General features: G+C 54.4%; 1 protein-coding gene across 5 annotated transcripts in view; it reads left to right on the top strand.

The window, feature by feature from the left end:
• The first annotated feature begins 902 nt into the window (after positions 1-902).
• ALPK3 (alpha kinase 3) overlaps positions 903-13,652 on the top strand; it is a 50,311-nt gene continuing 37,561 nt past the window's right edge. For 2 of the 5 annotated variants that reach the window (XR_006818732.1, XM_046008797.1), the window contains exons 1-3: positions 903-1,153; positions 6,266-6,304; positions 9,696-9,817. Coding sequence is in view for 3 of the 5 variants with exons in the window: in XM_046008797.1 (XP_045864753.1) it covers positions 1,011-1,153; positions 6,266-6,304; positions 9,696-9,817 (304 nt within the window). In the remaining 2 variants the exon portion in view is untranslated. Of the gene's footprint in view, positions 1,154-6,265; positions 6,305-9,149; positions 9,588-9,695; positions 9,818-13,652 lie in introns of those variants that run through there. The other 3 variants (XM_046008799.1, XM_046008798.1, XM_046008800.1) reach the window with 3 other exon arrangements.

Below are 13,652 nucleotides of genomic sequence, written 5' to 3'. Positions count from 1 at the left end.
TTGTGGGTGGGGCCACACCGGGAGCGGAGTGGGGGAGCCATTTCCAAAACAAGGGGGAATGTACATGCGTGCAACTTGTGGGACAGAAGGGTGGTAGTCCTTTGCTCTAACCTCCTAATGACCATAGCCACCCAGCTCCACGCACTTTCTGGATGCTTCCACGGATAAAGGAGAAGAAAAAGAATGGATAAATATTGGTCACTCCCAATATTCAGAACTAGGATCAGTCAGTGCTTACATTCTTACTCTTGGAAATCGTTGCATGATTGAATAGTTTTCTGGGCATTAGGCCTATGCCATTTCCGGCCAAGGTGCCCAGAAATCCAGGCTGTGTGGAGTAGGAGCTCGGATTATTCTAGAAGTGTTTTCCGAGCCCTTGATCTATGCTAGATAATGGAAAGGGAACCCAAGACGCATCCAGAGGGGCTCCGTGGAGATGTGTGGGCTCGTCTAAGTCGTGGGCCAACAGTCACTGGCAAGGCGAGGGTCAGCGGAGGCTGCCACCAGGAAGCAGGGGACCGGTTGCTGGCTCCCTCGGCACCCACTGCGTGGAGTCCAGGCTCCAGGCGGCTCGATGTCCCCTGGCCTTCGCCCGGCCCGCTCCACCAGCTCTCGGGTCCTTCTGCACCTTCCACGGCGCGAAGGCCGGGGAGCCCGCGCTTCCCCAGCGGCGAAAGGGCCCCGGGAGCCGGGGAAGGAAGCTTGGCAGGAAGCCCGGGTCCTGGGGCTTGGAATTTGGGGCACAGCGGGAGGCCTCCCGAGGCCCTGGCCGCGACGCCCGGGCGGCTCTGGGGCGCGTCGGGCCAGCGCTGCGGGGTCCCCGCCTCCGGCAAGGCCCGGCGCCCCCTCCCCCCCGCGCCTCTGGAGGCCGCGCTCCTCGGCGGGCCGGGGGAGGGACAGCAGCAGGTGACAACGGCCCGGCCGCGGGGCTATAAATAGGGGCGCGCGTCAGCCGGGGCGGGAGCGGCGGCCGGCAGGGCAGGGGCCTGGGGAGCGCGTCCCGCGGCGGGATGGGGTCGCGCAGGGCCCCCGGGCGCGGCTGGGGCTCGGGCGGGCGGTCTGGGGCGGGGGGCGACGGCGAGGACGACGGGCCGGTGTGGATCCCCAGCCCGGCCAGCCGCAGCTACCTGCTCAGCGTGAGGCCCGAGACCAGGTGAGTGGCGCGCCCCTCGGGCCGGCTGGGGGCGGGCGCAGGCCCAGGCGACGCCCTCCTCCTGGGGCCTGCGACCTGAGGCTGTGGCCGGGGCGCGGTGGCCCTCGGGGCGTCAAGGCTCGTCCTGACCCCTCGGGGCCTGCGGGGCCTCCGGCCTCTGGCAACGGGAGGCTCGAGAGCAGAAACGGGCCATACTCTGGGGGCGATTTCACAAGGGTCCCCGAAGGCCTGCCTTACCCCCTACCTGGCTCCCTTTCCCCCTCGGCCTCTCGGCACCCTCGTCGCCTCGTCTCCCTCGCCCCATACTCAGCGACTCGCTGGCCTCGGATTCCACAGGGAGCGATAAGGAAAGGCAGTGGTGAAATTCCTCCCTGGCTGGAAGGGAGGGGGGGAGCATTCGCAGGGTAGGGGCCTGGTGGGAGGGGGGAGTTGGGGGGTAGTGTGGGGTGGGGTGTGAGAGGGGAGGGCAGGACCACCCTGAGTGAGGGCTGCTTAGCTCTGGGGGGTGCGGGGTGGGGTTCACCGGGAAGAAACAAGTTCTTCTTTCTGGGCAAATAAGATCTTCCTCTGAGCCCAGGGCTGGGTCTTCCCCCCGGGATCTTCGTGGGTGCTGGGCAGGTGCAGGGGTGGGACAGAGGTGCTGGTTGGCCCTGTCTGGAGAATCAGAGCTTGTGGTTCGGAGGGAGCCAAGCACCCTGCCGGCTTGCGGGAGTGGGACGCTAAGGGAGGGGTCCAGCTTGTGAAGCCCTGTCTGTACCACTCCGCCAAGAATTAGGGGTGGGGTTTCTTTGTTTTAGGAGCTAGACTACCCACAGATAGAAAGACACACAGTCAACAGAGAGGCCTACAGGTACTCAGAGGCACCCAGACACCCAGGGACACGTGCCCTGCCACGGAGATGGACATTTCCTGCCCGCCTCTGGGCAGCTCTGTTTCCCACCAATACCGGAGCCGGTTTTCCAAAGGGAATTGTGATGGTTGGCTGTGCTTGTGTCCCAGCCCCGAGCTTGGCTTGTGGTAGCTTACGCAGAAAACAGCCACTCATCTGAGAAGCTGTCTGGGGACCTCTTGTCCTCCGTTCCTAAAACAGCACAAAAACAGACATCAAGGACATTCAGGAAAAGTCCCAGGCACTTCCTCGTGAATTGGCTGAGTTCTGTTGACCTTGGAGTTGGAAAAGTTCAAATGTAACCGGAACCGGTTTCTGCATAAAACTCGTCAAATGGTGTCACATGTCTGGGGCAGGGCTGAGGGCTGGTGTTAGTGACTGAGTCAGACTGGACGAGGCCCCCGGCTGCCAGGAAAGAATGCCCCTTCCTCCGAAACATTGGCTCTATGGAAAAACTGGAGTGAACCTCGGGCATTTGTTCCCATCTGTGGCGAAGCTGAGTGCCTTGCGGGAGCCTCACACTTGTCCCACACTTGTCACGGCAACTCGACTCCGCCACTCGCCTGGGCTTTGCCTCCAGCGTCTGGCCTTTGTCAACACCCGGAGAACACACAGAAGAGAAGCAGTGATGGAGGGAGGGGTGGCTTGAAAACCAGGCAGAACAGGGAAGGCAGTGGATCTGGACTGGCAGAGGAAAAGCGGGCGAGAGGACAGCTCCCTCGCTGAGCGGACGCATGGTAGATGATTTTTAATTGCCTACCTGATGAGCACAAGGCAGTGTCGCAGCCTGAGCACTGCAGGCGGGATGGAAGGGGCTGGCCCAAGTCCCCTTGCACCTAAGTATGAAAGCTCTTAAAAGGACCGTCTTTTTCATCAGGCGTTTGGAGGAGGCCAGGCTGCGGCAGTGGGACAGAGGGCTCGTTTGCCCCTGCTGGCTGGCTCCGGACCTCCATAGGTCCTCAGGGACAAGGGAGGCCAGATTTATCTCACCTCTGGAAAACCCTCTGGCCAAAGAGGGGAGAATGGGACTGTGAATGGCTGTGTTGGGGTGGGGGGAGCGATTCCCAGTTCCCCGGCAAGGCCTGACTCTCACGTTAGAGCGGGCAACCCTGCAGTCTTCTGTCCCTCGCAACGGCCTGACTGCCTCTGAGGATGGGAAGAGGGCCCAAGAGATGAAGGAGAAAGAGGGTCCCTTGAGGACTTGGCCAGCTGTCCCTGGCTCCAGCCTCCAGACGAACCCTGACTATCCCAGAGCCCTGATAGACAGGCAAGTTCTTCTCCACACACTCTTGGCTCCAACATTTTCTGGGTCTATGTCCAGATCCGCCGCCTTCCCTATTCTGCCTGGAGCTCACGAGGCGTCATTCTCGGGGGCCTAGTGAGGATGGGCTGCCTCTGGGAGCTGATGGACAGCTGGGCTGGGGGCTGGGCCACCAGAAGCCTTGGCCCGGGTCTAGAACCTGGCTCTCTGTGCCTGTCTCCCCTCGCTTCACCCCACGGCCCTGAGGTGGTTTCCAGACTGTAGTCAGCTCAAGGGTATTTCCAGTGCCCATCGGGGTCAGAGGTCCAGCATCAGATAGTTCCTGTATCCCTGTAGGTCCAGCTTCATAGGACATCTGCCCTCTAGGACCTCATCCCTCTAGGAAGGTGGGGCATGGGGGACTAGAGCAGGGTAAGGAACTGTATTCAGGTGGAGAGACACTCAGAAGTTTCAGAAACCCCTGCCCCTGCGTTTCTTGGAAAGCCTGGCCCACCTGGGCTCAGAGAAGCCCCAGAACCTATATGTTCACTACGGACAGCTTTGGAAGACCTCTTCTGTTCTGCTTGGGTCAGGCAAGAGGGCTCAGGCTTTTGGGGAAACTGAGTCATCAGGCTAGGACTTTCCAAGAGCCTTTTATGTTCCAGAATACGTGAAAGCCAGGATGAATGGGAGACCCTGGTTTCCGTAGCCAGTCCTGGCTCCCTCCAAGCTCATGTTCTTGCTTTACCAAGAGAGCCTTCCTTCCCGGGTCCTGCATCCCCATTCTATACAATGAAGGTGGCTTTAAGAACTCATTAGGACTTTTTGCACCAACATTTGATGCCCTCAGATTCTGACCCCCTCGCGGTCAGTAAAAGGAGACGTTCCTGCTTGGGTGAAGCCCCGAGCCTAGCTTTGGCCCCGTCAACAGGCCATATGCAGAGCTCCCACCGGCTAAAGATAAGGTGCCCCCGTGGCGCAGGAACCCTCCTGACCCGGCTAACAGCGGAAGGCCGAGGCCTAGAGAAAGCAGGAGGGGACAGAGCGCACGAGCAGCTCTAGAGAGAGCCAGGGCGGGGTCTCTGTCCCGGCACAGGGTCTTATCTGCTTGCAGGTGGCACCTTTCATTTTCCTCTTGGAATTAGAGAGCTGATTCTCTCCCTCTCCTTCCCAGGGAAGAAATCCAGACCCAACAGAGGAGAAATCTCTCAATTACGAGGAGAAAGGCAAAGGAAGTTCATGGTCAGGAAAGGATGGAGTTGGCCAGTGTCTTGGAACCATGGGAGGTTCTGCCCACGCAGCCTCCAGAGGATTTTTAAAGCTCTGAGCAAAGGCAGCTGCGTCCTTGCTCTTCCCATCTTCTCTGGAGCAGCGGCTCCCTCTGGGGGGCAGCACCCTTCCTGTTTGAAAGATGCTCGTGCATACCCTCTCTCTCCCTTCCTTCTCTTGCTCTCTCTCTCTCCCTTCCACAAAAACAGCTGTTGGATGCCTGCTGTCTGCTGAGCACTGTGCTGGGAGCAGGAAAGCTACAGAAAGAGCTCGGTCTGAAGGCAGGGCAGACAGGGTTTAGCCGAGCAGAAGGAAGGAGGGAGGGCTTTCCACACAGGGAGAATGGAAATACGGGCTCAGAGGCCAGCAGTGGACATATCCATGGCAGTTAGGGACAGGTCTGGTTGCAGTGCAACATGGGTGTTAGGAAGTAGAGAACCACAGCGGTCATGGGGGTGTGAGCCGATCGAGGAGGACCTTAGCTGCCCAATTAAGGAGTTGAGACTCGACAGGGGGGATTGTCACATCTTTTTCAGGGAAAGTGGTGTGATATGGGGAAGGAGAAGGGGGCCCAGGTGGTCCTCAGAAATGGAGCCGTGGGGGTTCTAGACCAGGACACAGCAGGAGTAGCGAGAAAGGGAGAAAGAAGACCAAGGATTGTTGACCAGCTGCACTTGGGAGCTGGAGGAGAGGGAGGAGTCCAAAAGGGCAGATTTACAGTTGGGAGTTTGGGAGGATTCTGGAGGTGGCCACAAACCCAGGAGCCCTGTGGGGGAAGCCGTGTTTTGGGGCAGAGGAGGAGTTCTGGGTTTTGGTTATAAAGGGACAGGCTGTCAGTGGAACATGCTCTAGTTGGAGATGCAGACGTAGGGACAGCTAAAGGGGGCCAGTGTGGAGGGAATGGCCCCAAGGTCTCCCAAAGGGCCGTGGGACAGTGGCCCTAGACTCTCCCAGAGGTGATCGTATTAGGAAAGGTGTAGGGAGAGGCAAGTGGGATGGTGTCCCTGTGTGGGTCCTCTGCCCCCAGTGGCCGATGTCCCCCCCGGCCAGTGTCCACTTTGAGCTGCCCTGGGGTAGGAGGGCTGATCAAGGCCTATGGGCATCATCACGGGCCGTGTGCTGGTCTGACGGAGCTGGGTGCCTCCTGGTTCCCGCTGAATTAACTGCTTTGTCTTTCTCCTCTTCTTTTCTCTTCCAGCTGGTTTGCGTTGTGTGGCCCCTTTAACCATACTTTAACCTATTAATGGGTGTTCTTCCAGCCACCTGTCTCCTTCTCAGCGTGTTAGCGGATTTCTAGGAATGGGGGCTCTTCTCCCCCAAAGGCCGAGGGTTGAAGCAGGAGCTGTCCCTCAAGGCTGGTGGGCTGCGGGGTGCGGAAGCATGCCAGGCAACCCTGAGCCCCTCTCTGGGGGCCAGTGACCCAAGTGCCTGGCACGCATTTTTCTCAAAGCGCAGGCCCAAGGGGCCTCCTTCCTGCCTAACCATCCCCCTGGACTCGGCTGCATTTAATGAGCTCTCCGTTTCAGATCCGCTGCTGTCTGGGGGTGAGGCCACTTGCTAACCAGAGCAGGCCGACTAAGACAGCTGGTCCCTTTTAATAGAAAAGCCTCTGGGCCCCAGATGGTGGCCAATTAATACTCTGCCGAATGTTGTTGGCGTCGCCTCCTTTCCTTGCTTTTTTGGCCTAATGATTCCATTTGCTGTTTTCGCTTAGCTTATCAAGCAACCGGTTGTCTCACCCCAGCTCTGGAAGGTAAACGCACATTGCATTCCATTTCTCTGACTGCTTCTTTTTCTTGGGTCTGGGCGTTGAAGGGCCTCTGGGAGACAGCCTGTGCACTATCGGGGGGAGGCTGCATGGGGCGAGGGGAGGGCGGGAGGGCGGCGGGCGGGGAGTGTGAGCACGGAAGGGTCCCACGGGGGCCAGAGCTGATGCCTGCATGGGTCACTGAAAGGCATCTGGGGACCCAGAAATAGGCAAGGCTTCCGGAGGTGCCTGCTGCTATGTCTCTGTGCCCCCCGGGAGAGGCACCACGGGGCCCGGACAGCGAGCCACCAGGCATGGGGCCCACTTCCCAATCCAAGGTCCCCACCGCATCTGTCATGCCACGTCTGGGTTGCACACCTTATTGCCGATCTCCCGACCACGGTTCCTGCCTTAAATTGCCTCCTCCTGAGTCCCTTCAGTTCGTCGATCACCTCTTTCTCTAACTCCCCTCTCCTCTGGCTCTGTCCACCCTGCAGGGCCGTGCACTCTTTGAGGGCAGGGAACACCGTGTTCGTGTATTACCGCTTTTGCTTGCTCCCAGAGCCCGCTGCAGAAGCAGGGCAGGACCCGAGCAGGCCCACCGTCAGGGTTCACCCACAGAGTGCCTGTCCTCTCATCCCGAGCTGGGGAAGCTTCCTACCGCTGGCTGAGCTTTCATAAAATGGGAACATTTCCGGGCTCTCTCCCACCAGTTGGGCCTCATCCCAGACTGTGGTAGATTTGGGGAGAGGTACCTACACTTTCTGTACACAGAGAAAGATTCCTGCAGAGCCAGACGGTCCCCAACTAGCTAATAATGTCCACAGACACGCTTAGGGCCTACCATGCATGTTTCCTCGGCTGTAGGAAAGCCTTGCGGAACCTTTGTTCTGGGTTGGTTCAGGGTCTGGGTGGGTGGAAGAGAGGGCATCACGGCCAAATTCCAAAGGGCGTGCCAAGGGCTAAAAGAGAAAGGACCTTAGACGTTAAAGCAGGGTAAAGAAGCAAACGTAACGGCAGCATTAGGTTCTCCAGTTCACCAGTTAGGTTCACCAGTGATGCTGGTGTTCCGTAGAAACACACGATTAGGCCGTGATCTCCTTATGAAGTCACAGAGTTGGAAAGACTTGGAGGTGTCAGAGTGGGACCAGACCATTGCCAGATGTGTGGACTTCTGGCTTTCCAGGACCCTGGAAGCAGCGCATCCAGAGTCCGGCAGAGTGGTCCGGAGGAAGGGGACAGAAAGCAGGTGACATTCAGTGGACAGCTTTTGCAGGGACTCCCCCATCTCCCCAAATGCACTCCACACTTACCTCCCAGAGGGCTTTCGGCTAGCCATGCCTTTGAACAGTTAACGTGTGATTTTTCCACGCAAACATTTTCTATAATGTAGTGTGGGAAGTTTGAGAAGATGAGTGTTCTTTCCTGTTCAAAATCAGTACGGACACAAAATAACTACTTGCTGCTGAATATTTAGCACGAGCACTGCCTCCGCAAATTTCCTCGAAGCAGACTTTCCCTGTTTTCTCACGGTAGCCCATTTCCGGTAGCTTATTTCCTTGGACTCGTCCAAGCAGCTCCATCCCTTGAGGCTAAGCTGGTATTAGATCCAGGCTCCTGTTCACGAGTAAGATAGGATTCAGGTTCTGGAGCGGGGACGGAACGAGGGATGTTTTGAATTAGCTGCGACATCATGGAAGTCCAATTCCTTTGGGCACAGCAGTTTCCTCGGGCAGCTGTTGGTTGGGGTTTGGTATGTCCCGAAGTCAGAAATTTGTCTTAGTGTGAGAGCAGCAAGAAACGTTTTCAGATGTTGTGTTCCTGAGTGTCCGGGAGTTGGATTCCGGAATGGGTTAGAGAAGGAAAAGTTGCGTATGAGAGAGGAGTTCTAGATAAGGGCGTCCCAGGGAGTGTCCTAGAAGCCGGACTTCGGGCCCAGGTCAAGCGTTCAGGGGTGTGTGAAGAGTTAGGGTCCCCTTTCTGGGTAGTCTTTGTCGGGGAGGGCTCCTGTCAACTCCCCGGAGGCCCAGGCATCTGCATTCCCGTGGAGACGCCACGGCTGGAGTGCTTGTTGGTCCAGAAGTCTCACTGCTTCCAGATGCACTTCCTGGGCTAGAACGTTTCTCCTCAAACTCAAGTCCAGAATGACAGCCCCAGAAGCGAGGAGTTGAGTGTGGAGGCTCCTCCCCACAAAGCACAGGGTCGTAGCCCCTTGGTGCCGCGTTCCCACAGACCCCGCTGCCCCTGGTGGAAGGGGCTCAAGCAGACACGCATTGCCTGGGTGACTGCCCCTCCTCCGGGGCACAGAGAAAGGCAGACCCTCCTGCTTCTGGTCACTTCTCCCCTCACGGTCACCGTCATAACTTCTCCCCTGCTGCTCACAATGGGCTGTCTGAGTTGGGGGAGGAGGGCTGGGCACGGCTTGGGCACCAGACGACCTGGCTGTGTGGTTAACGCTTCACGCCTAGGGACGCATTGTGTCTCTGCTGGCCCGTGAGAGGGTTTGGCATGGTGGTCTGCTTCCCTGCCTGGGAAGGAGGGGACCCAATGTTGTCAGCAGGGTCGGTGAGTCTGCGCTGGACTCCCAAGAGCCTGCAAATGCTCTTGAATTTGGGGAGGCAGACCGTCACAGTGGAACTCAAAGTCCTGGCTTTCGCAGGGGTGAGTCTGTTTATGGTTTGGCAGTCCCGCTGGCTGGTCTCGGAGCTGGAAGCCATGTATCCACGCGAGCATGTGGCATCCAGAGAGGGTCCGAGAGCAGACTCTCTTTCCTGACGCCCCGATGAATGAGAGCCTACCCTTGGATCTGGACCCCCGGCATTGGCTGGCTTATTCGTTGTCTATTACGACCTACACTCATACATTCGGGGGCATTTCTTCGGAGCCCAAACATGTGGAGAGGCCCCTGAACTGTGTCTCCTTGAGGGTTGACCGGCTTTCCCTCTTTGGCATGGATGGAGGCCCTGCTGTGCTAGGGTCTTCATCTCCGAGGCTGGGCCTGTCCGAATGTGTGCCACGCCCATGCACGAGCCTTCCTGGAGACAAACAGTAGAGGGTAAAGCAAGGCCCTCGGACAAGGATGGGAAGGGGACGCCAGGGCTGGTGGTTCAGCATGCTTAGGAGCCTGGCCCATGGTCAGAAGCCTGCCTATTGGAATGGGTCTGGATCAGGATTCCATTCAGCCCCTCGGTTCCATCCCTGCCACCCGCCTGGCCAGGACATCTGGCTCCCTTGAAGAAAGACTTGCTCAGGTACTGGAGCCATGGCCACGGGATGATGGGTGGATATGGTAAGATTGAAGTTGCTTTGGACGACACCAGTCTGAACTGGGCGATACCAGGTATCTAGGTGGGGTGTGGGGGGAAGACCACTCTGAAAAGTTCTCTGCCTCTCCTAGGAGCACCTTCTGCTCCATCATTGCCCAGCTAACAGAGGAGACCCAGCCGCTATTCGAGACCACGCTCAAGTCCCGGGCTGTGTCCCAGGACAGTGACGCCAAGTTCACCTGCATCGTCACAGGTAATGAAGCCCTCTGTACGATCCACACCAGGGTCACTGCACACAGAAGGGTCCTGGAGGGCTGTGGGTCCAGGCACAGAAGGGGTTGGCTCTTTGCACAAAACTGGGCAAGTTCACATTTGTTTCCTTAGCTTTCTCTCCAGCTGAATCTCCCTGAGTGGGCTGGGGTCCGTTTCTCCTCCCATTCTGGAGCCACATACACGCCCCACTCTTTTTCAAAACCTCTCTTCAGTAAAGGTTCTTAACCCTCAGGCAAACATAGACACCTGGTGAATCTTAGTTGCAAGGGAAGAAGCTCTCCAGCTGAAAAAGGTTTTTGAGGTCATCTTCCCAAATATCCCCATTTTAGAGTTGAGTGTGTTGAGGCTTGGGAGTGTCAAGCCTGGGAGACAGTGATGTCTAGTGCTTCCGGCTGCAGACCGCCTGGCTGGAAGGCGGATCCGTCCCCTTTCCAGTTATGTGATACAGAAGAGGTTGCAGAACCTTGCACGACCTTGCAGTGCCTCGTCTGTAAAGTGGGGATGATAATAGTAGGAACCTTATAGGATTATTGTGAGACCGATTGCTTCAAACCTGCAAAGCATTCGGAATAGTGCCTGGTGTAGTGAGTACTGTGTAAGTGCTAGAGATGAAGATTACTATTACTCGCTTTTCCCTGAGCTCCATGGCCGGATTTGGCAGAACAGGAGGCAGAGTGATGGTCCTTGGGAAGGGAGGAGGGTGGGGTGGGTGTACCGGAAAGCTGGCCCTGAGCATGGCCTCCCCTCCAGACCTCCCGCCACAGCAGCCTGACCTGTCTGTGGGCCTGCAGGTCTGCCCCTTGCAGCTGTGCAGCCATCAGACCAAAGGGCCCAGGTTAAGCTTCCCTCCGAGAGCCCCCCCTTTTCCCCAGTAAATCAAGGGAATTGGTGGTTTCCAGGTATGACATGCCCTGATTCTGGGGGACCTGTCTGCCCCAGCCATCTAAACAGCTTCTCTGGGACTGGGTTCCCCCAGGCAGTTCTCACCCTGACCCAGAAGCCTCTGAGCTCCAGGCTGGGAACCCTGTCTGTTCCAGGGAACTCAGACCTCTGCCAATATCCCTTATATTTGCGCGGCATGACCCATTTTGCAACATTCATCTGTTTCCATTGTCACTGGATTCTTACAAAACCTGGTGAAGTAAGTGCTATTGTTAGTCCAGTTTTATGGAGAACCCAAAATAGGTTAGGTGACTTGCCAAAGTCCACGAAGTTGGTGAGGAGGAAATGCTAGTTCTGCTCTCTGTAGCATTTGAGGCTGCTTGCTTATGCCTGCTTTGTGACTGTGGCGCTAACGGTTTTCTGGAAAAACCTGGCTCTTTCACAAATTTATGCTTTTACGTCTGCTATTTTCCCTATATCGAAGGTCCTTAATCCTTCTTTTTAAAGGAAATTAATTTTTATGTAATCAAATGCATACATGCACATAACGTGCGTCTTCAAATTATACTAGCAGGCGTGTATCAAAGTACAGCGTCCACTCCTCCCACCAGTTTGTCTTCCCCGAAGCAACTGTTTTCCCCTTTTAGCTATTAGTGTATATATTTAGCTATTAGTGTATACAATTAGCTATAAGTGTATACATTTCCACAATGCTGAGTAATAATGTGACTGTTGCTAACTTTTGAGACTTCGGGTTTTCTTGCTAACTGATCTTCCTGTTACAGTGGACAGGCAATTAGCTCTGTCTTCATTTTCTCTGTTTCTCTTCACTTATCTTCTCAATATAGTTATGTCATAATTTTTGCTTAAATCAATATTTACTGTTTACCTTATTTCTCGGCACTATTATTCATAACTGAAGATTGTAGTATACTACAATTAAATTTCTTTCTTCTGTTTTTACTTGTTAGTATTTCTTTAATTTTTCATTTAATTGCTCTGTTTTGTTGCTATCTATTGCTAGGTTTTCTTATCCCATTCAGTAGCCTCTTACTACAGTTTCCTACAAGGTCACTGTCATCAGTCCTCTGGTCAGCTGCTTTCCTTGGAGACCTCTCTCTTGGAGATCTCTGTTCTTCTGTTTCAACTGGTGGCCTTTTAGACCAGACACACAGCTGTTCTTGTTTTTTTTTTTTTTTTAAGATTTTACTTATTTATTTGACACACAGAGAGAGATCACAAGTAGGCAGAAAGGCAGGCAGAGAGAGAGAAGGAAGCAGGCTCCCCGTTAAACAGAGAGCCGGATGCGGGGCTCGATCTCAGGACCCTGAGATCATGACCTGAGCCAAAGGCGGAGGCTAAACCCACCGAGCCACCCAGGCACACAAAGACACACAGCTGTTATCCTAAGTTTTCTCTTTGTCTTTCTCTTGGGTTTGATTCAGTTTCCTGGATCTCATATGGTCCTTTTTCCTGGTTTTTTCTCTGCACTGCATCCTTCAATACTGTCATCACGTACGAAGACATCCTACCAGAGATGGTACGACAACGGGAGGCGTGGGATGACACACTCGCCACCTATCTCTCCTTCGAGCCTTTCCGCTCCAGAGTGACTCAGTTGCTTTCTGCACTTGATGCACGCTTGGCATCCTGGGATCTCCCTTTACCATTGTCCTATGTGTCCCCTTTACCTCTCTCCTGTGATAAATTTCCCAGTTTTTATAGTCCACATTTTTCTTTTTCTTTTTTTTAAAGATTTTATTTATTTATTTGACAGAGAGAGATCACAAGTAGACAGAGAGGCAGGCAGAGAGAGAGAGAGAGAGGAGGAAGCAGGCTCCCTGCCGAGCAGAGAGCCTAATGCGGGACTCGATCCCAGGACCCTGGGATCATGACCTGAGCCGAAGGCAGAGGCTTAACCCACTGAGCCACCCAGGTGCCCCACATTTTTCTTTTTCTTGATTTACATTCTTGTTTTGGTAGCTTCTTCGCGTATGTGGGAAATAAATGTTAGACAACTCCTGACTGAAAAAAATTTTTTTTTTATTTTTGATTTTACTCTTGATAGAGAGTTTGGCTAGGTATGGAATTATAGAATTCTAAGTTGAAAAGAATGGTCCTTGAGCATTTTGAAGACATTGTTGCATTGTCTTCTTTCTCCCAACATTAGTGTTCAGAGCAGGAAGAAGGTTTGACTCCCCATTCTTGTTTGTTGTTTCCGCTCTGGAAGCTTGTAAGAATGTTCTGATGTTTCATAAGGAAGTATCTTGATATGGGTGTCTTTTCATCCTGAGGCGTGCTTGGACTCTTTCAATCTAGTAACCCATGGCCTGTAGGTCTGGGAAATTTGAGATCATTTTGATGTTGGCTTGTCCCTCCTGTTTTCTCTGCTCTTTTCTTCTGGAACTCTTGTTACATGGATATCTGCTCCCCTGGACTCATTCTCTTCTTTTCTTTTCCTTTCTTCCCCTTTTATCTATATGTCTTTTTGCTCTCTTTCTGGGAGATTTCCTCAGTGTTCTCTTTCCACTCTTCCACTGGGCTTTTAATTTCTAAGACCTTCTTAATTTTCCCCCCCTGTGGCATCCTGTTCTTCATGAATGTACTCTCTCCTCTTAGCTCTCTAATACTAGTAATGCTAGTTTTCTAAAAGTTTCCTTCTCCCTACTTAGCTTGAGTTCCTTCCGATTTGCTTTTTTTTTTTTTAATCAATTTGTTTTCATCCTTAGTCCTCTATGTATAGGCTGTCTTCAGACACCTAGCGATCCTTAGCTGTCAGATAATGGTTAAGAGTGGAGACCAAAAATCTGCTTGTTGGTTCTGAGGAAGCAGGAGGGTCCTGAAAACCTGGGACTTCTTTGTAGGGAGATCTGGCAGCCACTGTGGGAACTGAGAAAGCGAGTTTCTTTAATCCCTTCATCTTGGGCTAGCTA

Source organism: Meles meles, chromosome 6, assembly GCF_922984935.1.
Source record: "Meles meles chromosome 6, mMelMel3.1 paternal haplotype, whole genome shotgun sequence".
Lineage (NCBI taxonomy): Eukaryota > Metazoa > Chordata > Mammalia > Carnivora > Mustelidae > Meles > Meles meles.
This window is presented reverse-complemented; position numbering and strand designations above follow the sequence as displayed.